This window comes from Anguilla anguilla, chromosome 13 (assembly GCF_013347855.1).
Source record: "Anguilla anguilla isolate fAngAng1 chromosome 13, fAngAng1.pri, whole genome shotgun sequence".
Lineage (NCBI taxonomy): Eukaryota > Metazoa > Chordata > Actinopteri > Anguilliformes > Anguillidae > Anguilla > Anguilla anguilla.
The window spans coordinates 20,549,647-20,572,559 of record NC_049213.1 but is presented as its reverse complement, the minus strand read 5'-3'; the positions used below and the strand labels follow the sequence as shown (position 1 = coordinate 20,572,559).

Here is a 22,913-nt window from a genome sequence, read left to right as displayed (position 1 = left end):
TGGTTTCTCTGGCTTTAATGTGTACTATGATCAAGTGACAACAGTTCAAGTGTGGCATCTACACACTTAAAACCATTCTTCTGGAGCTCTGGAGCTGGTTTACTCCCCGATCAAGGCAATGTAGCTGCAATGCACCGGAGTATTTTTACAAATTGTCTGGGCCAATTGAATATATGCACTTAAACTGGAGTAATATCAAAAAGCCCCAGAAAGTTAACAGTCCCTTAAGCTGTATGGTGCACATTATGATATACTTTTGTTACATTATCACAAAGAAAAATAAATGAAAAAAGTCAAGGTCATGATTTGTTGAGCAACATTTATTGACTGATAGCTTACGTGAGAACATTTCACAAGAAGTTCATATTGTATGAGTGCTTGCTACTGCGTCTCATCTGGGTTTCATCCTTTATTCTGCAACTTCCGTTCCCTTCAAATAAATGAAAAGTAAATTTAGAAAACATTCATTTTCTGCAGTGTGCTTTTTGTTTCACATCTTTTATCCCTGAATTTTGAATGCCTATTTAACTGGTTATTTTGAATTTCCCTACTTCCCTACCTAAAATACACTGTAAAGTATTTACTGTAAAATGTATTATCCTCCATAATGTGCATTGTAAATTGCTACAACTGCTTTTGTGTTTGAAATGAATTGTTTCTCATGAGTTAGTTAGTTAGTAATGTACACGCAACCATTTTTAATTCAGTTTCTCAAGATGCTCTTAGAAATTAATTCCATTGAATTTCTGAAAATGATATTAATAGTTTTCAGTGGAAAGTACCTTTTTAGCATCACGGGTCTTGGCTCTCAGCTTGTTGACCTGGGACTCAGCGATGTCGGCACGCTCCTGAGCTTCCTCCATCTCATGCTGCACCTTCCTGTACCTGGACAGGTGAGTGTTGGCTTGTTCCTCCTGTGAGTAAAGCAGACATGTGAGCAGTTATGCTACTATGCTAAACAGTAGTTAACAAATATTAAGGTCCTCGAATTAAGCAACTATTACTATTATAATTAATGAACAGCACACTTGTGATATTTAAAGGAATTGTGAAGGCAATTTTATATATTTAAAAATGACAGTAAGTGAATTATCACTTTAAGTTAAACAATACATACAGTCCATTACTTTTTTCCGACTCAAAAAAATATGTATTCTAGTAGAAACCGCATATTATTAAGTATTCTTTGAGTAGGAAAGACATAATGGATTTTATTCATAGCAGTTTTTTCAAGAGCACCATCAATGTTGAAGTTGATGGTGCATTTCACCAAAAGACATGCATGCCAGGTTAGGTATATGCCTGCCATTGCCCTTTTCTAAGGCACTGGCTTCAGAACTGGTGCTGGTCCCCGGGCACTGCGCAGTGGCTGCCCACTGCTCCGAAGGGACAAATTACCCCATGGGGCAATAAATAAATTAATTTCATCCCATGAAATGCACATGAAAAACTTAATGTGCATTTCATGAGATGAAATGAAATTAATAACTGGCTCCAATCACCCATCCTCAAAATTGATGGTATTGTTGTTTTCTCTTTGATTTAAGTTATCCACTTTGCCCATGTGAATCTTTTTAGTGAATATTATACTTACAGCTTCCTCAGCCTGCCTCTTGTAGGCCTTCACTTTCAGCTGCAGCTTGTCCACCAGGTCCTGCAGTCTGGTGACATTCTTCTTGTCCTCCTCAGTCTGCAGAGGGTAAAGGAGATTCAGAAAAGGTAGCATGCATGCCTGTTGTCCACTGTTTTGGTAAAGATGTATAAAACCTTACCTGGTAGGTGAGCTCCTTGACTTTCCTCTCATATTTACGGACACCTTTGACCGCATCGGCTCCACGTTTTTGTTCAGCTTCAACTTCACCTTCCAGCTCACGCACCTTGAATATAAAATACATTTTAAATTAATGCTGGAAGACATAAGATTCTAGTGCTTCCTGTTACTTTTAACTGGCATCCTTTTTATGCCAATGTTTCATTTGATATCTGCAAGTGCCTGTTGCAGTGTTCTAGGGTGTGTTTATCAAAATGTTCCTTAATGCAATAGAGTATGTTCCCAACCAATGAATTACCCTTGCTTCCAGTTTCTGGAGCTGTTTCTTTCCGCCCTTCATGGCCAGACTCTCAGCCTCATCCAGACGGTGCTGCAGGTCCTTGACTGTAACCTCCAAGTTCTTCTTCATCCTCTCCAGATGAGCGCTGGTATCCTGCTCCTTCTTCAGCTCTTCTGCCATCAAGGCAGCCTGCAGTTTTCATACAGCCAGGTTAAAAATCAAACAAAAACTAATGAAAAGAATCATTTCACTCATCGACTTGAGTGAACTTTTAACTGATTTGCAGCTTAGTAGCTTTGTAAGAAATACAAAAGGTGAAACACAAGTCTCAGGGAGTAGGCTTGTTTAATTGCTGGAATGCTAAGTAATTTAAATGAGACTTTTCGAATATGTCTTGGTTGTTGCTAAAAATTGTGAATAGATGAATATAATGCATGTAAACTGATATGAGTATAACTCACATCTGTGATGGCTTTCTTGGCTTTCTCCTCAGCATTTCTTGCTTCCTGGATGGTGTCGTCCACTTCACCTTGAATCTGAACAAGGTCAGTTTCCAGCTTCTTCTTGGTGTTGATAAGGTTGGTATTCTGAACAAAATTGGATATTTTGAGGTTGGCATGTGGATGTGATGTAATTCACCCAGTATATTTGTACCATGTCTTTCATATGAGATGTTAAACCGAGGTCCTGACTCACTGTGGTCATTAAAGATCCCATGACACTTGTCGCAAAGAGTAGGGGGTTCCCCGGTGTCCTGGCTAAATTCCCAATCTGGCTCTTTCCAACTTGCCACCTAAACATCCCCTGATTTAATTGGCTAAAAAATGTTCTCTCCCTCTCCACCTTAGCTAATGTGTGGTGAGCGTTCTGGCGCGAAATGGCTGCGGTGCATCACCCAGGTGGGGGCTACACATTGGTCGCGGGTGAGAGGAGTTCCCACTCATCACTGTAAAGCACTTTGAGCGTTCGGAAAAGTGCTATATAAATGCAATGATTCATTCATTCATTCATGTCCGATAAACTCGCTGACTGACCTGGGAGTGCAGCAGTCCCACACGCTCGCTTGCATCGACCAGCTCCTGCTCGGCCACTTTGCGCCCTCTCTCTGTCTGCTCCAGGGCAGCCCTCAGTTCTTCAATCTCAGCCAGCATCAGGTTGTTCCTGCGCTCCACCATGGCAACCTGTTCCTTCATGTCCTCCTGTCCTCTGATCGCATCATCAAGGTGCAGTTGGGCATCCTGACGCAGATTGATTAAATTAGTTATGTATAAAAGCCTGAACATGTTGGACCCAGCAATGTCACTGCATATATTTTAGAAACATACCTTGAGCTGCCCTTGGACATTTTTCAATTGCTTCTGGGCTTCAGCTGCTTGGCGGTTGGCATGGCTCAGCTGAATCTCCATCTCATTCAGGTCTCCCTCCATCTTCTTCTTGACTCTCAGAGCGTCGTTCCTGCTTCTCACCTCAGCATCAAGAGTGGTCTGCATGGACTCAATCACCCTCTGGCTGTTCCTTTTGATTTGCTCCGTCTCCTCATCTTTCTCTGCCAGCTTCCTGTCAACTTCACCCTTGACCTGACTGAGCTCAAGCTGGACTCTCAGAATCTTGGACTCCTCATGCTCCAGAGTTCCCTGTGGAATACAGATCAATTTTACCCTTTATCATGAAAAATCATATATTGAAGAAAAATACAATTCAGATTTATTTGATGATTTGGAGCCTTCCCCATTGTATTTGCATAGCATGTAATACTAGCAACATCAGATGCTCCTGTTGACCATCGTCAGCATCACTGTTCCACCCAGCTGTCAGGCTCCCAGTGTACTCTATTCATTTTGGGACCCCGCTGAAATGAATAGTTTTAAAGCACAGACTGATTACAGAGGATAATAGATGCATAAAGAGAGTGCTAAGGTCAAAAAGTATCTGTTTGTTTTGCCTTCAGATCCAGCAAAAAGGTTCTGTTGTTTTAATAAAGTCATGTACTGTATCCTTGTACACAATAACAGATTCACATAGGTATTTGTATGTTCCGTGCATTGTTATTATAAAAGTATGGCTTGCTGTATTTCTATGTAGTAGCCAATCTAAAAATCGTTCCTCCTTGTATAGCTAGCCTAAACCTGAAAACAGCTTACCTGTTTAAAAAACAGATACCTTTGCTTAAAAAGAAAATATTGCATTGATCTCTGTAGATAGATGTCCTCCATAGTTAGTTTATTGTTGATGTAAAACTATTAATTTTGGCAAAGTTCTGAAAACGAATGGGCATGAATTAGGTGCATGACAACCAGGAAGAACGGTGATGCTGTAAACGGTAAGTAGGGACAGCTAATATTACCAGTATTCACGCTATGCAAATACGACAGAGCTCCACAAAATTACTTATGTTATTAAAGGGTGAAATATCCACTTAGGCTATGCATAAAAGAAATAATGAACATATTCAACTGATGTTATCTGCATATATCCTTTATCACTATTGTTTTATCCATTCATCGAGGTGTGGTTACCTCTGCTTCTTCTAAGGCTGTCTGGATTTCTGCTTTCTCAGTCTCCACAGTCTTCTTTGCCTTCTCCAGTTCATGAACGGTCTTTCCAGTCTCTCCGATCTGTTCGGTTAGGTCAGAAATCTCCTCTACAAGGACATACGTTGGGAAATTATTTAATTATTACAATTTATGTTGCATATTTGCTCTCAGGCACATACGATCATGTTAGACCTCAATTTCTATGCCAATTTCCTGGATATTGATTTGACAGCCAGGTAAGAAAGAGCATTTATTTGCTATATATTACTATATTACGTGTGCATACGCTGCAGGTTCTTGTTCTCTCTCTTCAATGTCTCCAGTTGGTCCAGAGCTTCTTCATATGAGTTCTTCATCTTGAAGAGCTCAGTGCTGAGAGAACGGGCCTCTTTCTGAGCCCCCTCCAGCTCTGCCTGGCCTTCTTCATACTTCTGCTTCGCTTCCGCCAAAACCTGGTTACACGATAAAACTCAGCCATTAATACCACTTCCAGCTGGCCTTCATTTTAACAACTGATAGTGACATACAACACAGTTCTTTGTGACTCTAGCTTTGGTAATTTACCTTGTCAAAGTTCCTTTGTTTCTTGTCAAGGTTGGCAGCCTGGGCATTTGCCCTCTCCACATCAATCATGAGATCCTCCACTTCACCCTGCAGTCTCTGCTTGGTCTTCTCCAGAGAAGCACACTTGGAGTTCACAGCCTCAATGGACTCCTCTGCCTCCTGTAGACGCTGTGCAAGCTTTTTCCTGTAGAGAGTGGTGATTTAATTTGTTTTGCAAGACATGAAATCTGATTGTGTGGCATGCAGTGGTTCCATTCTAATTACTTGGCCTCCTCCAGCTCCTCAGTGCGCTGGATGGCATCAGTTTCATATTTGGATCTCCACTGAGCCACCTCACTGTTGGCCTTGGACATTCCACGCTGCAGCTCAGCCTTGGCCTCCTGCTCCTCCTCATACTGCTCCCTCAGCAGGTCACAGTCATGGCGAGCTGACTGCAAAGCATGGGCCAGGGCATTCTTGGCCTTAAAGTCAATGTAAATGGAACATTAATGGTGGATGTGATAGAGAAAGCTGTTGAATGAATATAGTGAGTATAGTACATGAGTATAGTATAGTTCTCTTCGAAGTTCGAAGTTCTCTTTAATGCTTTAATAAAGCTGTAAAATTGTGTATTGCTTTTTTAAATCTATTACCTTGCCCTCCTCTTCAACGTGCCTCTTGAGCTCCTCAATCTGCTGTGTGTAGGCTTGTTTGCCTCTTGTCAGCTGGGAAACAAGAGCATCTTTCTCCTCCACCTGGCGACCCAATTCACCTGAGGAAGGCAAAGTATTCTGTAATTCCATATTTTTGACATTAAATGATTTAATTTAAAATGTATTTCTGATTCCTGTACCATGTTCAGTTTGAAGTCTTGCTTTTTGTGCACTCATATCATTCAGCTGTCGTGCATTCTCATCATACTTTGACTTGAGTTCACTCAGTTGATCTTCAAGGGTACGGCACATTTTCTCAAGATTGCCCTGTTGGACAAAATGTTTATTAAAATTTACTATCATTTTTAAAATATATATTAACCTTACTACAGTGTCTGTGTTGCTATTATGGCTCTACTTCACTCCAAGATGGAAATGTGCACTTCTGTTAATTGCTGGAGTTAAATAATTCCCTCATGCTAAATTGGTAGTGCTTATAAAGATAATTGTCCAAGTTATTTAAAGGGTCTTGTTGGTCTCTAAAAACACCGTCCTTTCTAAATGCTCTTCTGTCAATAATGGCTTGTTCGTCTACAAGAACTTCTTAGAACCAATGTGTTGATTTCTGCTGATGAGGTATGTATAATTTCACCATATGGCTTATAGGCTATATTCATATTATCCAGATAAATGAAGCTTAAACCTACGGCTTTCCAAATTCAATAGAGGGAAGAGAGACTTTAAAAAGTATCACATTCCTATAGGTGATAATTATATCAATTTCAAATTAGCAGACAGATGAGGTAGGAAGGAAGTAGACCAATTATTATTTCATCAATCAATCTATGGCAGTGGACTGATCCGTGCTAGCGTGAAGAAGTCAAGCCAAACCATTCATATAAGAGACAGTGATGGTTTAAGGATTTAACACCTGTAGTGAAGCGCAAAGCACTATGGTAAATCCAATGCATGTAAAGTAGTAGAGGAAGCAAGATTGATATGCAATGTTGACAAGGTTGGTGTGCTTTTGAAGTAAAACAGATAAACTGTCTGCATACCTTTGACTTGGCAACAGCCTCCATGTTACTGGATAGGTCATCAATCTCCATTTTGTATTCACTCTTCTCCTTCTCCAGTTTCTGCTTGACGCGCTGAAGGTTGTCGATTTGTTCTCCCAGCTCTGCCACACTGTCGGCCTGCTTCTTGCGGAGAGCAGCAGCAGTGGCTTCATGCTGCAGGGTGGACTCTTCAAGATCACGGCGCAGCTTCTGGAACTCAGCTTCACGCTTCTTGTTCATCTCAATCTGAGCAGCAGTTGCCCCACCTGCTTCTTCGAGCCTTTCACTGATCTCCTCAAGTTCCCTGGAGAGATCAGCCCTCTGCTTCTCAACTTTGGCTCGAGCAGCACGCTCAGCCTCGATTTCTTCCTCCAGCTCCTCAATACGAGCCTATGGTACACAATAGGGTAGGTTTAGGTCATACTTGGCTGTTTTATCAGTTGTAGCCTACTACATGGGAAATTAAGGCTTTGACAGATACCTGGAGTTCTTTAATCTTTTTCTGGAGCTGAGCACCCAAAGATTGTTCATCCTCAATCTTACTGAGAAGCTGGCTTGTCTCAAAGTCCTTCCTGTGGAGAACACCCCATAAAAATTCAGATTTTAGATTTGTCACATTTTTATAATTACATTTGCTGTCATTGCATTGATTTGAATACTCACTTCTTGAGCTTTTCCTCTGACTGCTGCTTATCATTCTCCAGGTCCATTATGGTTTCCTGTGCCAGTTTCAGATCACCTTCAAGCTTTCTCTTGGCTCTCTCAAGGTCCATGCGAAGCTTCTTCTCTTGTTCCAGAGAGCCTTCCAACTATTGTAGGAAATACAGGTTAAAAAAGGTTCTGTTTAACACTACCTATAACTTAGGTCTTTTGTCCTGGCATCACAGACTGTTTTGGTTCAGCTTCTGCTTCAGAGGTTTTACCTTTTGCTCAAGAGGTTTTTTTACTCACATCATCTACTTGCTGCTCAAGCTTGGTCTTTGCTTTGGTCAGAGTGTTGACTTTGTCCTCCTCTGCTTGGAGATCATCCAGGGTCTGCTGATGTGCCTCTTGGAGGGCTTTCTTTTCCTTGGACAACTTGGCAATGCTCTCATCCTGAGCGACCATCTCTTCAGTCAGGTTTTTCACCTGAAAGTATTAATTTCACACCATGTTAGGGAGATGCCATGACGCTGGAGAAACACACACACACATACACACACACACACACACACACACACAGTATTAATCAAGTGTAAACCTTGTTTTCTGTGGCATGTTTCTCTTTCTCCACTTTGGCCAAGGTGAGCTCCAAGTCATCAATGTCTTTCTTCAGCTCAGAGCATTCATCCTCCAGTTTCCTCTTCTTGGCAGTGAGCTCAGCATTGATTTCCTCTTCATCCTCCAGCCTCTCAGATGTCTCTTTGAGTTTTGCTTCAAGTTGGATCTTTGCCTTGATGAGTCCCTCACATCGTTCCTCAGCATCAGCGAGGCTTTCAGTTTCCTTGCATAAGGCAAAATTGAAACAAATGTTTAAGCAGGAAGAAATTTGACTTTCACTTGTGATAACACGGTAATTATAATATGTCAATCATAAGCTGAACTTACAGATGCTACAGCCAACTGTAGGTCATTCTTTTCCTGCAGCAGAGAGACCATTTTCTCCTCAAGCTCCTTCTTCTTGGCTAAAGCCTTTGCCAGATCCTCTTTGCACTTGGCAAACTCTTCCTTCATGTTGGCCATTTCCTTCTCAGCTTCAGCACTCTTGAGAAGTGGCTTGATCTTGAAGTAGAGCTTCATCCATGGCCAGTGTTGCACATTCATGAATGAGCGGATGTTGTATTGGATGGAGTAAATGGACTCTCTGTGTAAAACATGATCATAGTGAAAAAGATTTTCTGCAAAATATTTCTGAATCATGCATGTCTTGACAAATAAATTGGTTGATATTTTATGCAAATAAAAATAGCACATTTAATGCAGATACTGTTATATTTAAGTGTTAACATAAAGTCATGTAATAGTCTTTGTTGTACGTCGCTCTGGATAAGAGCGTCTGCCAAATGCCTGTAATGTAATGTAATGTAATAGTACACACAAACATTAGAACAGTGTCTTTACATGATAAACTAGGGTGAAACGTTTGTTCTTTCTATGGGCAGGATTAAAAGTTTCTTGTTTTCTGCATAGTAACATATACCTCCTTTCCATCATTTTGACAAACTCTCTTCTCATGAGGTAGCCGCGGCAGAGGGCCTGAGTCATGGTCACCAGTGTTGCCAGTTTCTCATCTCGCATCTCCTCCAGGGTACCCAGCAGACCAGCTTTGAAGAACACCTGAAGAACCAAGTTAGACATTTACAATTTCCAGTTTCAGGCTCTAGTTTTCTTGTTTTGCTGTTATAGTAAATTACATTTTAGGTTTAAGAACCACATTATCATTATTGGTGTCTTCACAGTATCATGTTCAGTGTACGCTTACACTACTGGACTCTGTTACACTTACACTACTGGACTCTTAGTGTACTCGTTTAGAGTTTAATTAACACTGGGCATTTTACTGTGTGTGAAGTCTCTTACCTTGGTGTGGCCAAACTTGTACTGAGTGTGGTCCACATCAATGGACCCCAGGAGCTTCTCAGAAGCTTTCTTGTTATCAATGAACTGTCCCTCTGGGATGACACTGGCATTCAATACTTTGTATCTGAACGTTATGATGACAATGGTGGAATATCAATGTTCAGTCATTAATAGTGAGTGTTATATTTTACAACTGGACATGGTTATCAATTAAATTTAGTTTTAGAGCTGTACTGTTGATTGTAAAAGTGTATTTTTTGAAGAGTTGAGGTACAGTAAATACCTTAAGGATCTAACTCATTATTCAGAATTACAGCTCTCATTTTCAAATATGATAATCTTTTAAAATTAAGATTATTTATTTATTTATTTATTTATTTATCTAAATTACCTCTGCTTAAAGTCGCCATAGATGATTCTGCTGGGGAAACCTTTTCTGCAAATTCTGATACCTTCCAGAACACCATTACACCTCAGTTGGTGGATAACTAAGAAGTTCTCCATGAGGCCTAAAAAATGCAAGCATGTGTTACACATCCATGTTTTATTTAGGTCACATGGTTTTACCAGAATTATTAAAGGACCATAAGGCCATATATCAATAATACACAGGTGGTTAATGTGGCATGGGTTTTTTATGTTCCCAGATGTCAACAATAACCACAAGTACAATTCATACCTGGTGTCTTTGATTCATTAGGAATCAAGCAACGCACAAAGTGAGGATGAGTGCTCCTCAAATTGGTCATCAGCTTCCCCAAGTTCTCCTGTAGAATTTGAGGATAATATTATAACTGAAAGGAAACAGTAGGACTGATCAAGTTTGTTAATACACACATTTATCTCCCAGGTTAATTCAAATGTTTGTCTATGTAATTTGATTCCTGCCAACTAAACTTGAATAGTTGCACAACTCATGCATTATACGAAAAGCTGGTATTGTCAGTTGGCAATGCACTAAAACATTTAATTGGTAAATGTGAGTGGTGCCTTTTATTTCTCATTAGAATATTCAACACTGAGGGGCTTCTGGGTGACTCGTGCTGTTTTGGCACTGTTCTGGTCCATGGTTGAGCCCCATGGTCTAGGATCAAATCCTGTCTGTGCCAGGGCCACCTGTGGCTGGAATCCCCACAGAGTGATGCTTAATTGGCTGTAGCATTGCCCGGTTCAGCCAGCTTGGATCTGCATCTCATCACTCTTGAGTGAACCTCATTGGTCAGTTGGACACCCGTGGTCTGCCTGCTAAATGCTGGAAATTCAGTGTCTTTCTCTGACTCATGCAAGTTTTCTTGTGGGCTGCATTATGAAGTGGCTGGCAACATTATGTACTTCAGAAGAGAGTGTGTGCTTGTCTATTCTCTCTCTCATTGGCTGCAGCAGTTGCAGCATGCACACAGCTGTTTACGTTTGGCCATTCCAAACTGGGGAGAAAATGTTGTACAACTCTGAGCATCAGCTCATACCACTAGGTTCAAGATAAAGTTGAGTGTACTTTTCAAACTAAGTTATAATACATTACCCTGAACAGAGCAGACACAGTCTGAAAGGAGCCACCCTTCTTCTTGCCTGCCTTTTTTCCACCGCCACCTTTTGCATCTGTTTTTACACGAGAAATTACACACTCTCAGATTATGTAATTTTAATGTCACTGCATATATTTTCATAGTTTGTTACATGAAAATGCATGCAATGAATGTTATGTTTGCAATATGATTTCATTTGTAAAGCAGTAGAAATGTATAAATGATTTGCAATAGGTTGGGTATTTTAAGTGCTTCCAACAGTAAATGTGTCCAATGGAAACACTTTGTATAAAATTGATGATTTCATCTCTACCTTCAGAAGAAGAATGGGATGCATACAGGTGAGCCAGCAGCTTCATTGAAGACTTCTGGTACAGCTGCACCACAGAGTCGTTCAGGGGGTCCTTGTTCTTGTCCAGCCAGCCAGCGATGTTGTAGTCGACAGTGCCAGCGTAGTGCACCAGGGCGAAGTGGGCCTCAGCCTTGCCTTTGGCAGGTTTGGGTTTTTGGAAAGCAGCGGTTTTACCCATATGTTGGTCATAGAGCTTGTTTTTGAAGGTTGTGTCTGAAGCCTTGGGGAACATACACTCCTCTTCAAGGATGGAGAAGATGCCCATTGGCTGGTGAAGGCAGAATGATTTCCATGAGGACACGTCAGGAGGACAACAGGGCATGTTTCTCTCTGTTGATAATAAAGGGCATCTCACTTACCTTCTCAATAAGCTCAATGCAGGCAGCCAAGTCCATACCAAAATCAATGAACTCCCATTCAATTCCCTCTTTTGTGTATTCTTCTTGTTCCAGCACGAACATGTGGTGGTTGAAAAACTGTTGCAGTTTCTCATTGGTGAAATTGATACACAACTGCTCCAAGCTGTTAAACTGAAATAAAAATAAAAATAAAATCTCATAATAGGTACTCAATTATTTGAGGTACTCAAACATTTTTTAATAGCCAGATTCCAGTAAACTGTATTGGAAGCTCCCACTCACATCAAAGATTTCAAATCCAGCAATATCCAGGACACCAATGAAGAACTGTCTTGGCTGCTTTGTGTCCAACATCTCATTGATGCGAATGACCATCCATAAGAACATTTTCTCATAGACAGATTTGCACAGTGCCATAACGGAATTGTTGACCTAATAGTACAAAGACAACAAAAATAAGTGCTTATTATGAGTATTTTTATGTACTATTATTACCTTAATATTTCCTGAATCATAACATTTTACTTAATGTAACTTGTACATGCAATTTAAATCATATATAAATGTATTATACAAAATATGAAAGTATTTTAACTACTTTTGCAGAGTTTGACAGATCACGGTATTGCAATAATTTATGATAGGACAGTGTATTAATTTAGAGCAACAATATTTTACATTGAGGTACATTACCTGTGGCACAGTTTGTCCCTTGGTCACAAACTCATTTCCGACCTTCACTCTGGGGTAACACAGAGCTTTCAGCAGGTCAGCTGAGTTCAGGCCCATGAGATAAGCAATTTTGTCTGCCACTGTTGAAAGTACAATTTGTATTTGTTACTCTTGAATTTATTTATATTGTTTTCATATGCATAATTCAGTTCAAAACCATTTTTGCAAAAAAAATGTTTTACTTTCCTTTAGATATATATTTCTGTTTTAGGAATTAATGTTTTTCAAAGTTTGGCTGAAAAAGGTTCATTTGACTCAAAAACAGCATTTGCTTTCATGTATCAATACGATGAACCCTTGTGATGTTGATTGACAAATGTGTTCTTAAAATGTGTCAGTAAGAAGCAAAGATGTATTAAGAGGTACCCTCAGTGCCATCAGGCTCAGCCTGCTCCTCGCGCTGCTTTTGCTTAAACTTCATGTTCCCATGATGCATACAAGCACCAGTCAGCTTGTAGATGCCCATCTTCTCATCAGCAGTGAAGCCCAAGATATCAATGGCTGTCTGTGAATAAAAACAGTGTTTTATGAACTAATATAAGATACCCAGCTATGTTTTATAGGTGAAATACTGCAGTGTCCATTATATACTTATATCTGAAGTATAAACATTTTTGCTTTTTAATGTAGAGATTAGTAAATTCATCTATAACATATATAGGCGATCAGTGTTCTCAGTAACCTTCTGTAGAATCTCAAGGCTTCTTCTGTGGTTTCTATTAATGTCAGAAGTTTTATTGTTTAGTAGCTTGTGATTTCCTGAAAGACAATTAAATGGGTCTCCTTATCCAACTTACATCTGTGGCTATGAACTCCTCCACATCATTGATACTTTTGACAGTGATTTCTCCTTGGCTGACCATATGGTAGTCATATGGATTGGTGGTAATGAGAAGAGCCTCTGTAAGAAACAATAATCAGTTATACAGACTTTTCTGAAAACTTCAAATGGTATTCACAGAATGAATCTAGTGATTCCATACCTATCAGTTCGGGCTTGTGGCCTGTCATGAGCTGGTAGAAGATGTGGTAGCTGCGTTCTGCTGACAGCTGGAATGTTACTCTTGACTTTTCCAGCAAATCTGAGGGAAGAAAATTGTACCTTCACAAATAATCGCTAATTTCATAATCGCTGGCTGAATTATGAACACTGTACCAGGTGCAGAGACTTACAGGTTTCGATATCAGCAGAAGCCAGTTTTCCTGATGTTCCAAAATGAATTCTGATGAATTTTCCCTAAATATTTAATGAAAGGAAGGAGTTGAAATATTGCTTAATTTGAGAGATGGTCTCTTTAAACTGATAAGTATGTAATTATCAATTTTATATATTTTAAAACTTACAAAACGGGAGGAGTTGTCATTCCTCACAGTCTTGGCATTACCATAAGCCTCCAGCAGGGGGTTCGCTGCAATGATTTGATCCTCCAGTGATCCCTACAGTAGACATCAGACACTTCAGAAATGTGCTACCGCAGATGAAGTTCCCAAGATATTTGCTGATTTTTAGAGACTCCCTCTGACCTGAATTTTTCCTGGTTCTGCTTTCTTTTGTCCAGCCACTGCAATTGTTGCAAAGTACTGAATGACACGCTTTGTGTTCACAGTCTTCCCTGCACCAGATTCTCCACTGTGGATGAACACAGAGAACATTTTATTTAATATTTAAAAACCCATTTCATTGTGTTTACGTGAGGGAATTGAAGTGGTTGCACCTAAGAAAATTAAGTTTGACTACTTGAAAATGTGCATTACAAAAATTATATTTCAGTTGATGTTTTCTTTTAACTGTGTTTATGGAAATTTATGGGTTACATACGTAATCAGGATGGACTGGTTCTCACGATCTGCAACAGGAATGAGTGTAAATATAGTATATTACGTTATCATATTTCAAAGACCTTGTAGAATATGACTTTTGACAATCATATTAATAAAACAGTCTATCTTTCTTGCTTTTTAAACTTAAATAGTCCCTTCTTGTCTGCCTCCGGTGAGCACGAATGATTGAAGCTATTCAAATTCTAATGGCTAGTATCCTGAATTTTATGCTGGTGAGATTGAGACCTTCCTCAACAGGACTCATTGTTATCATTCTGTATATGTGGAATTGTTTGCTTTAGGTGCCAATAAATGCTTGCTATTCCCTGTCTGTCTCCCTTCGCATATTCAATTAATGAGTCTTGCAGCACACACATTGTGTGTTTCTATAACAAGCTTTGTTTCTAAGCCTCCTTCTTTATTCCTTTCTAATTGTATTGTGTTGATTGTATAATTTCTTCAACCAAGAACCCTGAGGCAGGGATAACACTATTCCTCACAGGGGATAATGTGAATGACTGTTCTCCATGAAATCTTTGCTGGAACAGAATTCTGACAAAGTCTATTGCTTTGGTAATTGTGCTGCCTTAAAACCATACATACAGTATTTTGGACTGACTTGATCAACTTGTACATGAAGATATTCTCACCTGTGAGCATGAACTGATAGGCATTGTCGGAGATGGAGAAGATGTGGGGTGGGGCCTCAATTCTCTTTTTGCCCCTGTATGCTCCCACAACAACAGAATCGTACACTGGGAGCCACTTGTAGGGATTCACAGTGACACAGAACAGCCCAGAGTAGGTCTGAAACAGTGAAGGAAGATACAGTTATGTGCTTGGAGACATTCATTTATTCACATTTTCAAATGAATTGAAGAGATATAGAGGAAAACTCACGTAGATCATCCATGCTGCATAACGCTCTTTGAGGTTATACAGCACACAGGGCTCGTTGAGGTGGGTCATCATGGCCATGTCCTCAATTTTGTCAAACTTGGGAGGATTCATTGGATGGATGTCATCCTCCTTCACTGTTAATTTCTGTGAAACAGAAAATGAAGGTGGAGGATTGGTTGTGTTTTTACCTGAGGGATGAGAGTTCCAGAATTGTGTTATGTGGCTATAAGCTATTTTTGAGTAACAGAAGGTTTGTACTCAGGAAGGACAACTCTTCAAAGGACCTGAACATGGACGATAAATCCTACATTCCGACTCATCATGGTCATCCCACTGTAGATATGACCAGGATACAGTTGTAGCTGTCGGAGTCTACCAGTGATGATTTTAGCATGAAAATTATAGTGGGGCACACAATATTTTTTCTTATCCAGAGCAACTTAAAAGAAGCAAACATACAAATGCACATAAAGACACAGTCAGTGACACTGGCAAGGCAGCACAAAAAATAAAAAATAAATGAACTATATTCTTGTCAAGTGTACAAAATTTAATTTTAAATTTTTCCTCCAATGGTAAATTGCTAAAACTCATCGCCAACAAACAGTCCACATGACTCATTCTTGTAATGTAATTGTGTTAGCTTGCTATCCTCTGGGGCATGATGCCCACTTTCCCACTTCAACTTCAAAAAAGTGAACAATTATTATTATAATACAGCTAATAATAATTAGTACTGTTAGGTGTGCTTACTTGCCCCCCTTCCAGAGTTTGAACGGTAGCTTTGCCCCCCTCTCTGCTAATGAGTTTCCCTTTGAGGTACATCTCCTTGGGCTCAGCCACAAAGAAGGCTGTTTTGGCATCAAAGGGTGTGTTCTGGGCCTCGATTCTCTCCCTCTCAGGCTTCCGGAGGTAAATGGCCGCCGGGCCAAAGACCTCCATCTCCGCATCGGTACTCATGATGGCGCTTTACTGAGGAGAAATAAAGGAAATATCAATAATCTGAAATATGCAATTACATCATTGGTAGACCATTTCCATTAAAATACTGAGTTGCTTTTTGTGTCCTCTGTAATGTATTACATTTTAAAATGTGTATAAGCTAAGGTGTGTGTTTGAAATGTCTCTACCTTCAGCTATAAATATTTATAAAAATTGGACAGTGGGATGACTGGAATTAGACAGGGTCATACTATCTTGTTTCATAGGATGTTTAATGCATCATTAGTATGTGTTTTTTTTTCTTTTCTCAAGGCAAGCATTTGTTTGAACCAAAACATCTTATTTAAAACATGCAGAAAATAAAAAACTGACAAACTGTCCTGTACAAACTACTGTAACTACTGTATCAAACTATATTAACCATTGTATTTTCTTTAAATCTTGGAGAATATTTTGTAAAGAGTAGACCAGATTTTTCCTCAGTTTCCTTTGCTCTGTAGATGCTTTGTGTACAGTAAACAATTAACACTTAAACCAGTTTGAAGGTTTCTAAAAAAGTTAATTCCTCAAGAGTGCTATTTGCCTTTATGACATCATGACTATACACTATACAACAAATTATACTTAGCCTACCTCCTTTGATGCCAGGAGAGAAAGATGGTGGATACTTGGATACTAAAAAAGGAACAGAAATTAATTTTGCTACAAAAGAGTTTGCTGACAGAAATTACATTCCTGATTTCATATATAATGCTTAAAAATCTGCATTTGGCAGAACTTTCTGAAACAAAAATAAAGTTCAATATTGTACAGAAATGTACCAAACTGCATACATTTATTCTTCTTTTTGCAAATCTGAAAGCTGTTCCATCTCACTTACCTTTGCTGGGTGCTGGTCAGTCCCAGGGAGAGTTAGGGGAAGCCTCTTTTATAGGGATGTTTGTGTCCACTCTGCAAAAACCCTCTTCTCTATTTGGTCATGTATTTGTACCCTCTAACCAGTTAGTTTCTCCTGTAAAACTGACAGTGACATTTTAACCACATTTTGATTTGTTGTAATGCTTTGTGAAAAAAACCTATTTCATTCTTACTTTGAAGAATTGATTAATTATTGAATGGGCATTAATTCTAGACTAGCAACCATATGCTACTGAAGAACAAGAAAAGAAATGTGAAAATCACTGGTACTATGTTGCAACATTTTATTTAATGTTAGAAATATGCTAAGGAATGATGGCGGAGTACAGAGGTTTTTCAATATTTTGAAGGGTCGGTGGGGAGTGGGTGTGGGGGGCAGGAGGTTTGTTTTGTATTGCAAAATATTGTTGTATACATTTAAATGATTATTGTATAGAAGTACAGTTGATTTGGAATGACACTCATAGCCTCACTATTTTATGGTTCCAAGCTGCGTCTAATCCATCTTTTTTATGTTCACTGACAATAAAAGAGCCTAGTTTAGTTGTGGAGAAGCAGTAAAATGTCACTGGTATAATGTTGCAGGACATGTGAATGTCTTGCATATTTATTCAGGAAAAAAACTGTTTGGAGGGGTCATTCTGTGAACTTGATGTTAACAGCATAGGACCGTGCACATATTTTGTATGAGTTCTGTCACACACAAAGCCAAAATGAGCCATGTTGTGCTGAAATGATAAAATATGTGTTTTAGAGGTTGATTTATTCTACTGAACCAGGTCTCAAAAATTAGAAACAACCCACACAATACAGATAAGTCACCATGGTAAAGAAAACTGAATGTTGGCAGAATGTGATTATCCACAGTGTCCACGTGCAGAAACATTAACATTAGATCAATGGTAGTTTTAACATCATTGTGCCAGATATTAATGTACTACTTTGCATTAAATGAATTACATTTCCTGAGATAATTTTAATAGCCAATAGCAAATTGGCTTATTCTTCAGCATTTCGATGAATTGCGTAAAATTCAATTCAGTTGTATTTATACATAAATGTTTATGATAAATTTTTAAAGTGGGGAAAAACTCCCTAGTGCAGTGATCTTTATTCCTGGTCCTGGCATGCCACAGAGTCTGCTGGTTATTGTTTTCTCCCTAATATCAGCACCCAATTCATCCCCAAGAAAGAAAGTTAGAGTTAACTGTGTGATCGACTGCTTTAATTGATCAATCAGGTGCCGAATAACAACAAAAAACCAGCAGACCCTGCAGCCCGCCAGGACCAGAAATAAAGATCACTACCCTAGTGCAAAGAAAAAACACCCAGGCAGTGGTGAGAGAGACTCCCCAATGGAAAGAAGGGGAATTCATTGACTTGACGAGGGCCCAGTTTCATATACATGGCTAACTGCATTAACCCGATTACTTTGTTGACAATTTGGGATAAACCCAGGATTTTTGCTTTCGCAAAGCGAGTTCATAATTTAGCTAGACTTGATACTAGGGCTACAGTGTCTTAAGCTGAAATCTGCAAACACTCAGCTTTAAGCTGAAGTTAGCTGGATAACATGAACATAGTATGTAAGCCACCAAGTGAAATTACACACTCACCCACCAACAGCAGAAATGAATGGATCGCTTGTAAACAGTTCTTGTCGATGAAGGGGCCATCATTGTAAGAAGAGCTTTTAGAAGGGTGCGTGTTTTTAGAGGCTGACATAATCCTTTAAGGCACTTAGATAATTATCTTTATGAGAGCTACCAATTTAGTTGTGAGGGAATTCTTTACCACCAGTAATTAACAGGAGGGCACATTGTCAACTTGGAGCAGAGTGAGCCCTAACAGTGACACTGACACTAACAGTGTGCTTCCTTGCATGTAGTGTTGCAATGCTTAAATAATATAATAATAATAAACTTTAATTGTATAATACCTTTCACACAATTGCAAGGTGTTTCACATTTGAGGACAAGAATTAAAACAAACAAAAATAAAAGCAACCCAAAAATGGGATACTCAATTAAGCAATAAATAAAGTAGTAAAAGTGAGAACATTAAAACAGGGCAGAGACAAAAGAAACTAAGAAGAAATAAAATGACAGACATCATCAAAGCATTACATTACATTACATTCATTTGGCAGACGCTTTTATCCAAAGCGACGTACAAGAAGTGCATTTTCATGATCGTAGACAACTGCTGAACACGGGTTCAGTAAGGTACAATTACTTATTTTGTACAGCTATTTCTAGCTGAGAACAATGAACACTATCCTGGTCTAACATCTGCAAAGCCAAACTAGGCAGAACATTAAGCTAGAGTATTAGGACAAATACAATTTACCAAGAAGTGCAGGGATGGGGCAACATGTAACAAGTGACAAGGAAAAAAGGGTATTTTTTTTTTTTTTTTTTTTTTTTAAATATATACACAGCATGGTGGTGGTTATTCTAGGTATAGTCTGAAGAGATGAGTCTTCAGGCCACGGCGGAAGATGGATAGTGAGGGGGAGGTTCGGAGAGGGACGGGGAGTTCGTTCCACCACTGGGGAGCTAGGGTGGAGAAGCTCTGTGATCCCTTTGGGCGGGTGGGAGGGGTTACAAGACGCCCTGCTGCTGCAGAGCGGAGTGGTCGAGCAGGCACATAGAATTGAGTCATGTCCTGCAAGTAGATGGGGGCTGTCCTGTTGGCGGCAGTGTAGGCAAGGGTCAGGGCTTTGAATCGGCCACAGTATGCAAAGTGTACCTTGCATTCAAAAGGCATATTAGTGTGTTCATCAGATTTCCTGGCCATGCAAGGGTGAGCAGTATTACAAAAGATTTCTATGCATTTGCAAAGACGTTTTATGTCATTTCCAAGTAGGTTTCACAATGGTAATATTTAGATAATCAGTAATTAATGTTTCTACAGCGTTTCCAAATGTCCTCCCTCCAGTCGCCCTATCAGCTGAATTGCACCACTCCTGGGAGCTCCTCGGGTCCAAGTCCTATAAAATTAACTGACATGTCAAATTGTTATGTATTCAGGATTGTTAATATGTTTTTTTGATAAGTACTTACTTCATCCAAATGAGTGCCAGTGGAGAGGGTCTCACAGTTTGAGTGATATCCAGGCTAACTCTCTGGCAGAGGTTAAAGGGCGAGCGAATGACCCCCCCACGCCCCCGAGCCTGCATTAGAGTCTTCATCAGTACACCTCAGCCTCTCCTTGCTTTGTGTCTATGTAATCAGTGTGATCCTGTTTTGGCATGATTCATCTCCCCTTTATAGCAAAGCAGGTGTGTACAGTTATCAAAGATGATTCCATGCTAGATTGACTCATGTAATTATAATTGCTGTTCGTAAAATGGAGTAAGTCCCAATGTCCTTTATATGCTGATACAGCATGTGCCAAATTATCCTGTATTGTATAAACAATTCACATTATTTACTTTCTATTCAGCTCCGACCTATTTTTCAAACAGTTTGGAATTATAATGATGTAATGCATTTCTTTGATTTTAAAAAATATTACAAACTTGAAATACTATCAAAATTTAAAAATGGCATGTCTTGGTACTACATCCCCCCCCACCCACACACACACACACACACACACATCCCACTTATGTGAGTTGCAATGTGCACACAACCTGCCCAGGTTGAAGTTGCAACCAACCACACTTGTAGGCGAAATAAATCTCTGAATGCTGCTTGCGTGTTCTAAGCCTGAGATTTTGCCACCAATTTCCTCTTCACAGGGAGTGCTGAGACAACCTCCTAGAGATCGAACTCACCTTTCCCTCCTTAGGACCTGCTGGACACACCCCATGGGTGCCGCACCATGTCCCAAAAATGGACTGGAGCAGGTAAGCATCTTTGCCCCTTCTGTCTCTGGCTACACCTCTCTGGACTTGGATACGAAAAAGGAATATTTATTTTAATGTTTTTGTTTATTTCCTTCAAATTTCCTTCAAATTGTTGAAGACGTCTAACTCACAATGTTGTCTGGACCCAAATTAATCAGAACTGCCAGGAGAGGAGCCACAATCAAGTGCAGATATGCACACCTGTAGGCTAAATGACATTTGTAAGGCTGCTTGCCAGCTCTGAATCTTGAATTTCACCAACAGCTTCCTCTTCTGTGAACTGTATGTATGAGTCTGAACGATGTGATAAAAATATATGCAAAGAATATCCACTACATTATCATTGCTATGCACATAATCATGAAATGTATCCACATGAGATTCAGTCGTGCAACTCCTACTGATGTGTTTTGAGAAATTTAGTTCTGGGCTAATTTTTCAGCATGACCTTCCTCCAAGTAGCTTTCTCAAGTATTTAGTCAATGGGGGATCAAATGAGCAATTTGAATACAAGATTTATGATATAATAGGACAGGGCTTTACTATGGGAAAGGTGATATGACATAGTCTAAAGTGGGTATGCCAGGGAAATTCTGAAGAGGTTACACATGTTCAATAAAATGTGTTACTTGATATCTTATCCTTAAAAGTATATTCTTATGTGGAGTAAATACAAATATAGCTACTTACACCACTCTGTGCCATTTGTCAGTGATTGCTCTGAACTTTATTGTAGAGTACGTTCTGAAAGTTTCATTTTGAAATGTAGTGGACCTGAGGTTCGTACCTCTGGAAAGGAGGGAAACAACTGGACTACTAGTGCTCTGAAAAAGTAAGTGAGTTTTATGAAAAGGAATTTTGCATAATGAGATAAATGCAGTGTCACTTTGACAAAATTCCAGTATGTTAATGTGTAAAAAATAATAATTTAAAATAATAAAAAATATATTTGACACTTTTTTTCTGATAAAAATCTGATAATATTCACACCAGGTGATTGAAAACAACTGGCAAAAGTGCAAAAAAAATTGAGTTATTGCTTATGACAATTTGTTGAATTATTTATTATTGAAAAATTTAGTTTATGGCACCAAAAAATGCAAGAAATGTGTCTCAACATTTTTCCCAAGAACCAAGCTTGTTCTCCTACACTGGTACTGTATATACAGTTAAATATAAAAGTACTTGGACAGTAATACAATTTTTGTATTAAAACAATGAATATGGGGTGCAGGCTGTCAGCTTTAACCCTTTAGATCCAATTTATATAAAATGGCAATTTTCTTGGTTTGCAGCTGCTCTTAAATAAAGCCTTATAACTTTGTGGCAACAGATGCCAGAAACATGGACAATGGCAGTATTTAAAGGGCACAAGTGTACCATCAAGTCTCAATAGTATCAAAGTGTCAAAACCTATGAAACAGGCCACGCTGCATCGCAAATACAGACACAGCTACAGGGGTAGCCAACACAAATGGGTCTGTTAGCTTCAGAAGAATCTACTGAAGGCACTGAGTGCTAGAGGGGGCTTTGAGCTAATAAATTTCATGTATGGCAGGGCATTCATCTCAATGACAGCGTTGTGGGCTTGCATAGAATTTGAACGTTGAATTCTTCTGACTTTTGCTTTCTCTCTTGCAACACACAGGCATTCAAGACAAAGCAAGTAGATAAATCAAGTGGATTATATTACTGTAGCTAGCTGTTCCTGTCTGCAATTGCTTTTCACAACAATGCATTTTGTTTGAGATCCGGGTAATGTTGGTTAGGGATAGCTAGGTACCATAGGGAAGTCATTTACGGGTTTAGAATGCATCTGTTAGACTACAATCGAATTTGTGAGTCACCGACCATGTTTATGTTTATTTTGGAAGTCACTTGTCTATATCCTTGAAACAGCAGCTGGCTACTAGTACCATAACACAGAATGGCTGACAGTGCACAGTTCTTGACTGTAGGATTTCAATCAGTCAGAAGTTGCAGCCAGCCATAATTGCTTATGTTAGTCGAGTGCCACAGAATTTTTGTATTGTTCGGGCAAGTTAGCTATCTACAGTACAACTGTTCTGCTGTCTAGCTAGCTGGCTGGGGCTAGCCAGACAGCTCAATTTA

At 39.3% G+C, this 22,913-nt stretch overlaps 1 protein-coding gene across 1 annotated transcript; it reads right to left on the bottom strand.

Moving 5' to 3' along the window:
* Window positions 1-299: 299 nt before the first annotated feature.
* LOC118211810 (myosin heavy chain, fast skeletal muscle-like) lies at window positions 300-16,934 on the bottom strand. Its single transcript, XM_035389297.1, has 41 exons — window positions 16,911-16,934; window positions 16,664-16,705; window positions 15,842-16,060; window positions 15,089-15,232; window positions 14,839-14,995; window positions 14,187-14,214; window positions 13,892-13,997; window positions 13,712-13,804; window positions 13,541-13,604; window positions 13,351-13,449; window positions 13,165-13,268; window positions 12,734-12,872; window positions 12,329-12,447; window positions 11,918-12,067; window positions 11,636-11,806; window positions 11,238-11,544; window positions 10,921-10,997; window positions 10,078-10,165; window positions 9,790-9,907; window positions 9,399-9,522; window positions 9,019-9,155; window positions 8,427-8,682; window positions 8,080-8,322; window positions 7,791-7,967; window positions 7,503-7,648; window positions 7,321-7,411; window positions 6,840-7,229; window positions 5,982-6,108; window positions 5,782-5,900; window positions 5,414-5,610; window positions 5,150-5,333; window positions 4,872-5,037; window positions 4,568-4,692; window positions 3,377-3,685; window positions 3,086-3,289; window positions 2,513-2,638; window positions 2,070-2,240; window positions 1,773-1,877; window positions 1,595-1,690; window positions 783-914; window positions 300-430 (listed from the first exon to the last, which is right to left on the bottom strand). Exons 3-41 carry the CDS (start codon window positions 16,046-16,048, stop codon window positions 410-412), a joined length of 5,817 nt encoding a protein of 1,938 aa, XP_035245188.1. The 5' UTR covers window positions 16,049-16,060; window positions 16,664-16,705; window positions 16,911-16,934; the 3' UTR covers window positions 300-409.
* Window positions 16,935-22,913: the final 5,979 nt, after the last annotated feature.

Coding starts and splice junctions, on each gene's coding strand:
- LOC118211810 (XM_035389297.1), bottom strand. CDS start 16,048: ATGAGTACCGATGCGGAGATGGAGGTCTTTGGCCCGGCGGCCATTTAC. Junction 13,450..13,540: donor TTCTGCTGATATCGAAACCT/GTAAGTCTCTGC, acceptor TTCTTCCCTCAG/ATTTGCTGGAAAAGTCAAGA. Junction 12,068..12,328: donor AGGGACAAACTGTGCCACAG/GTAATGTACCTC, acceptor TTGTACTATTAG/GTCAACAATTCCGTTATGGC.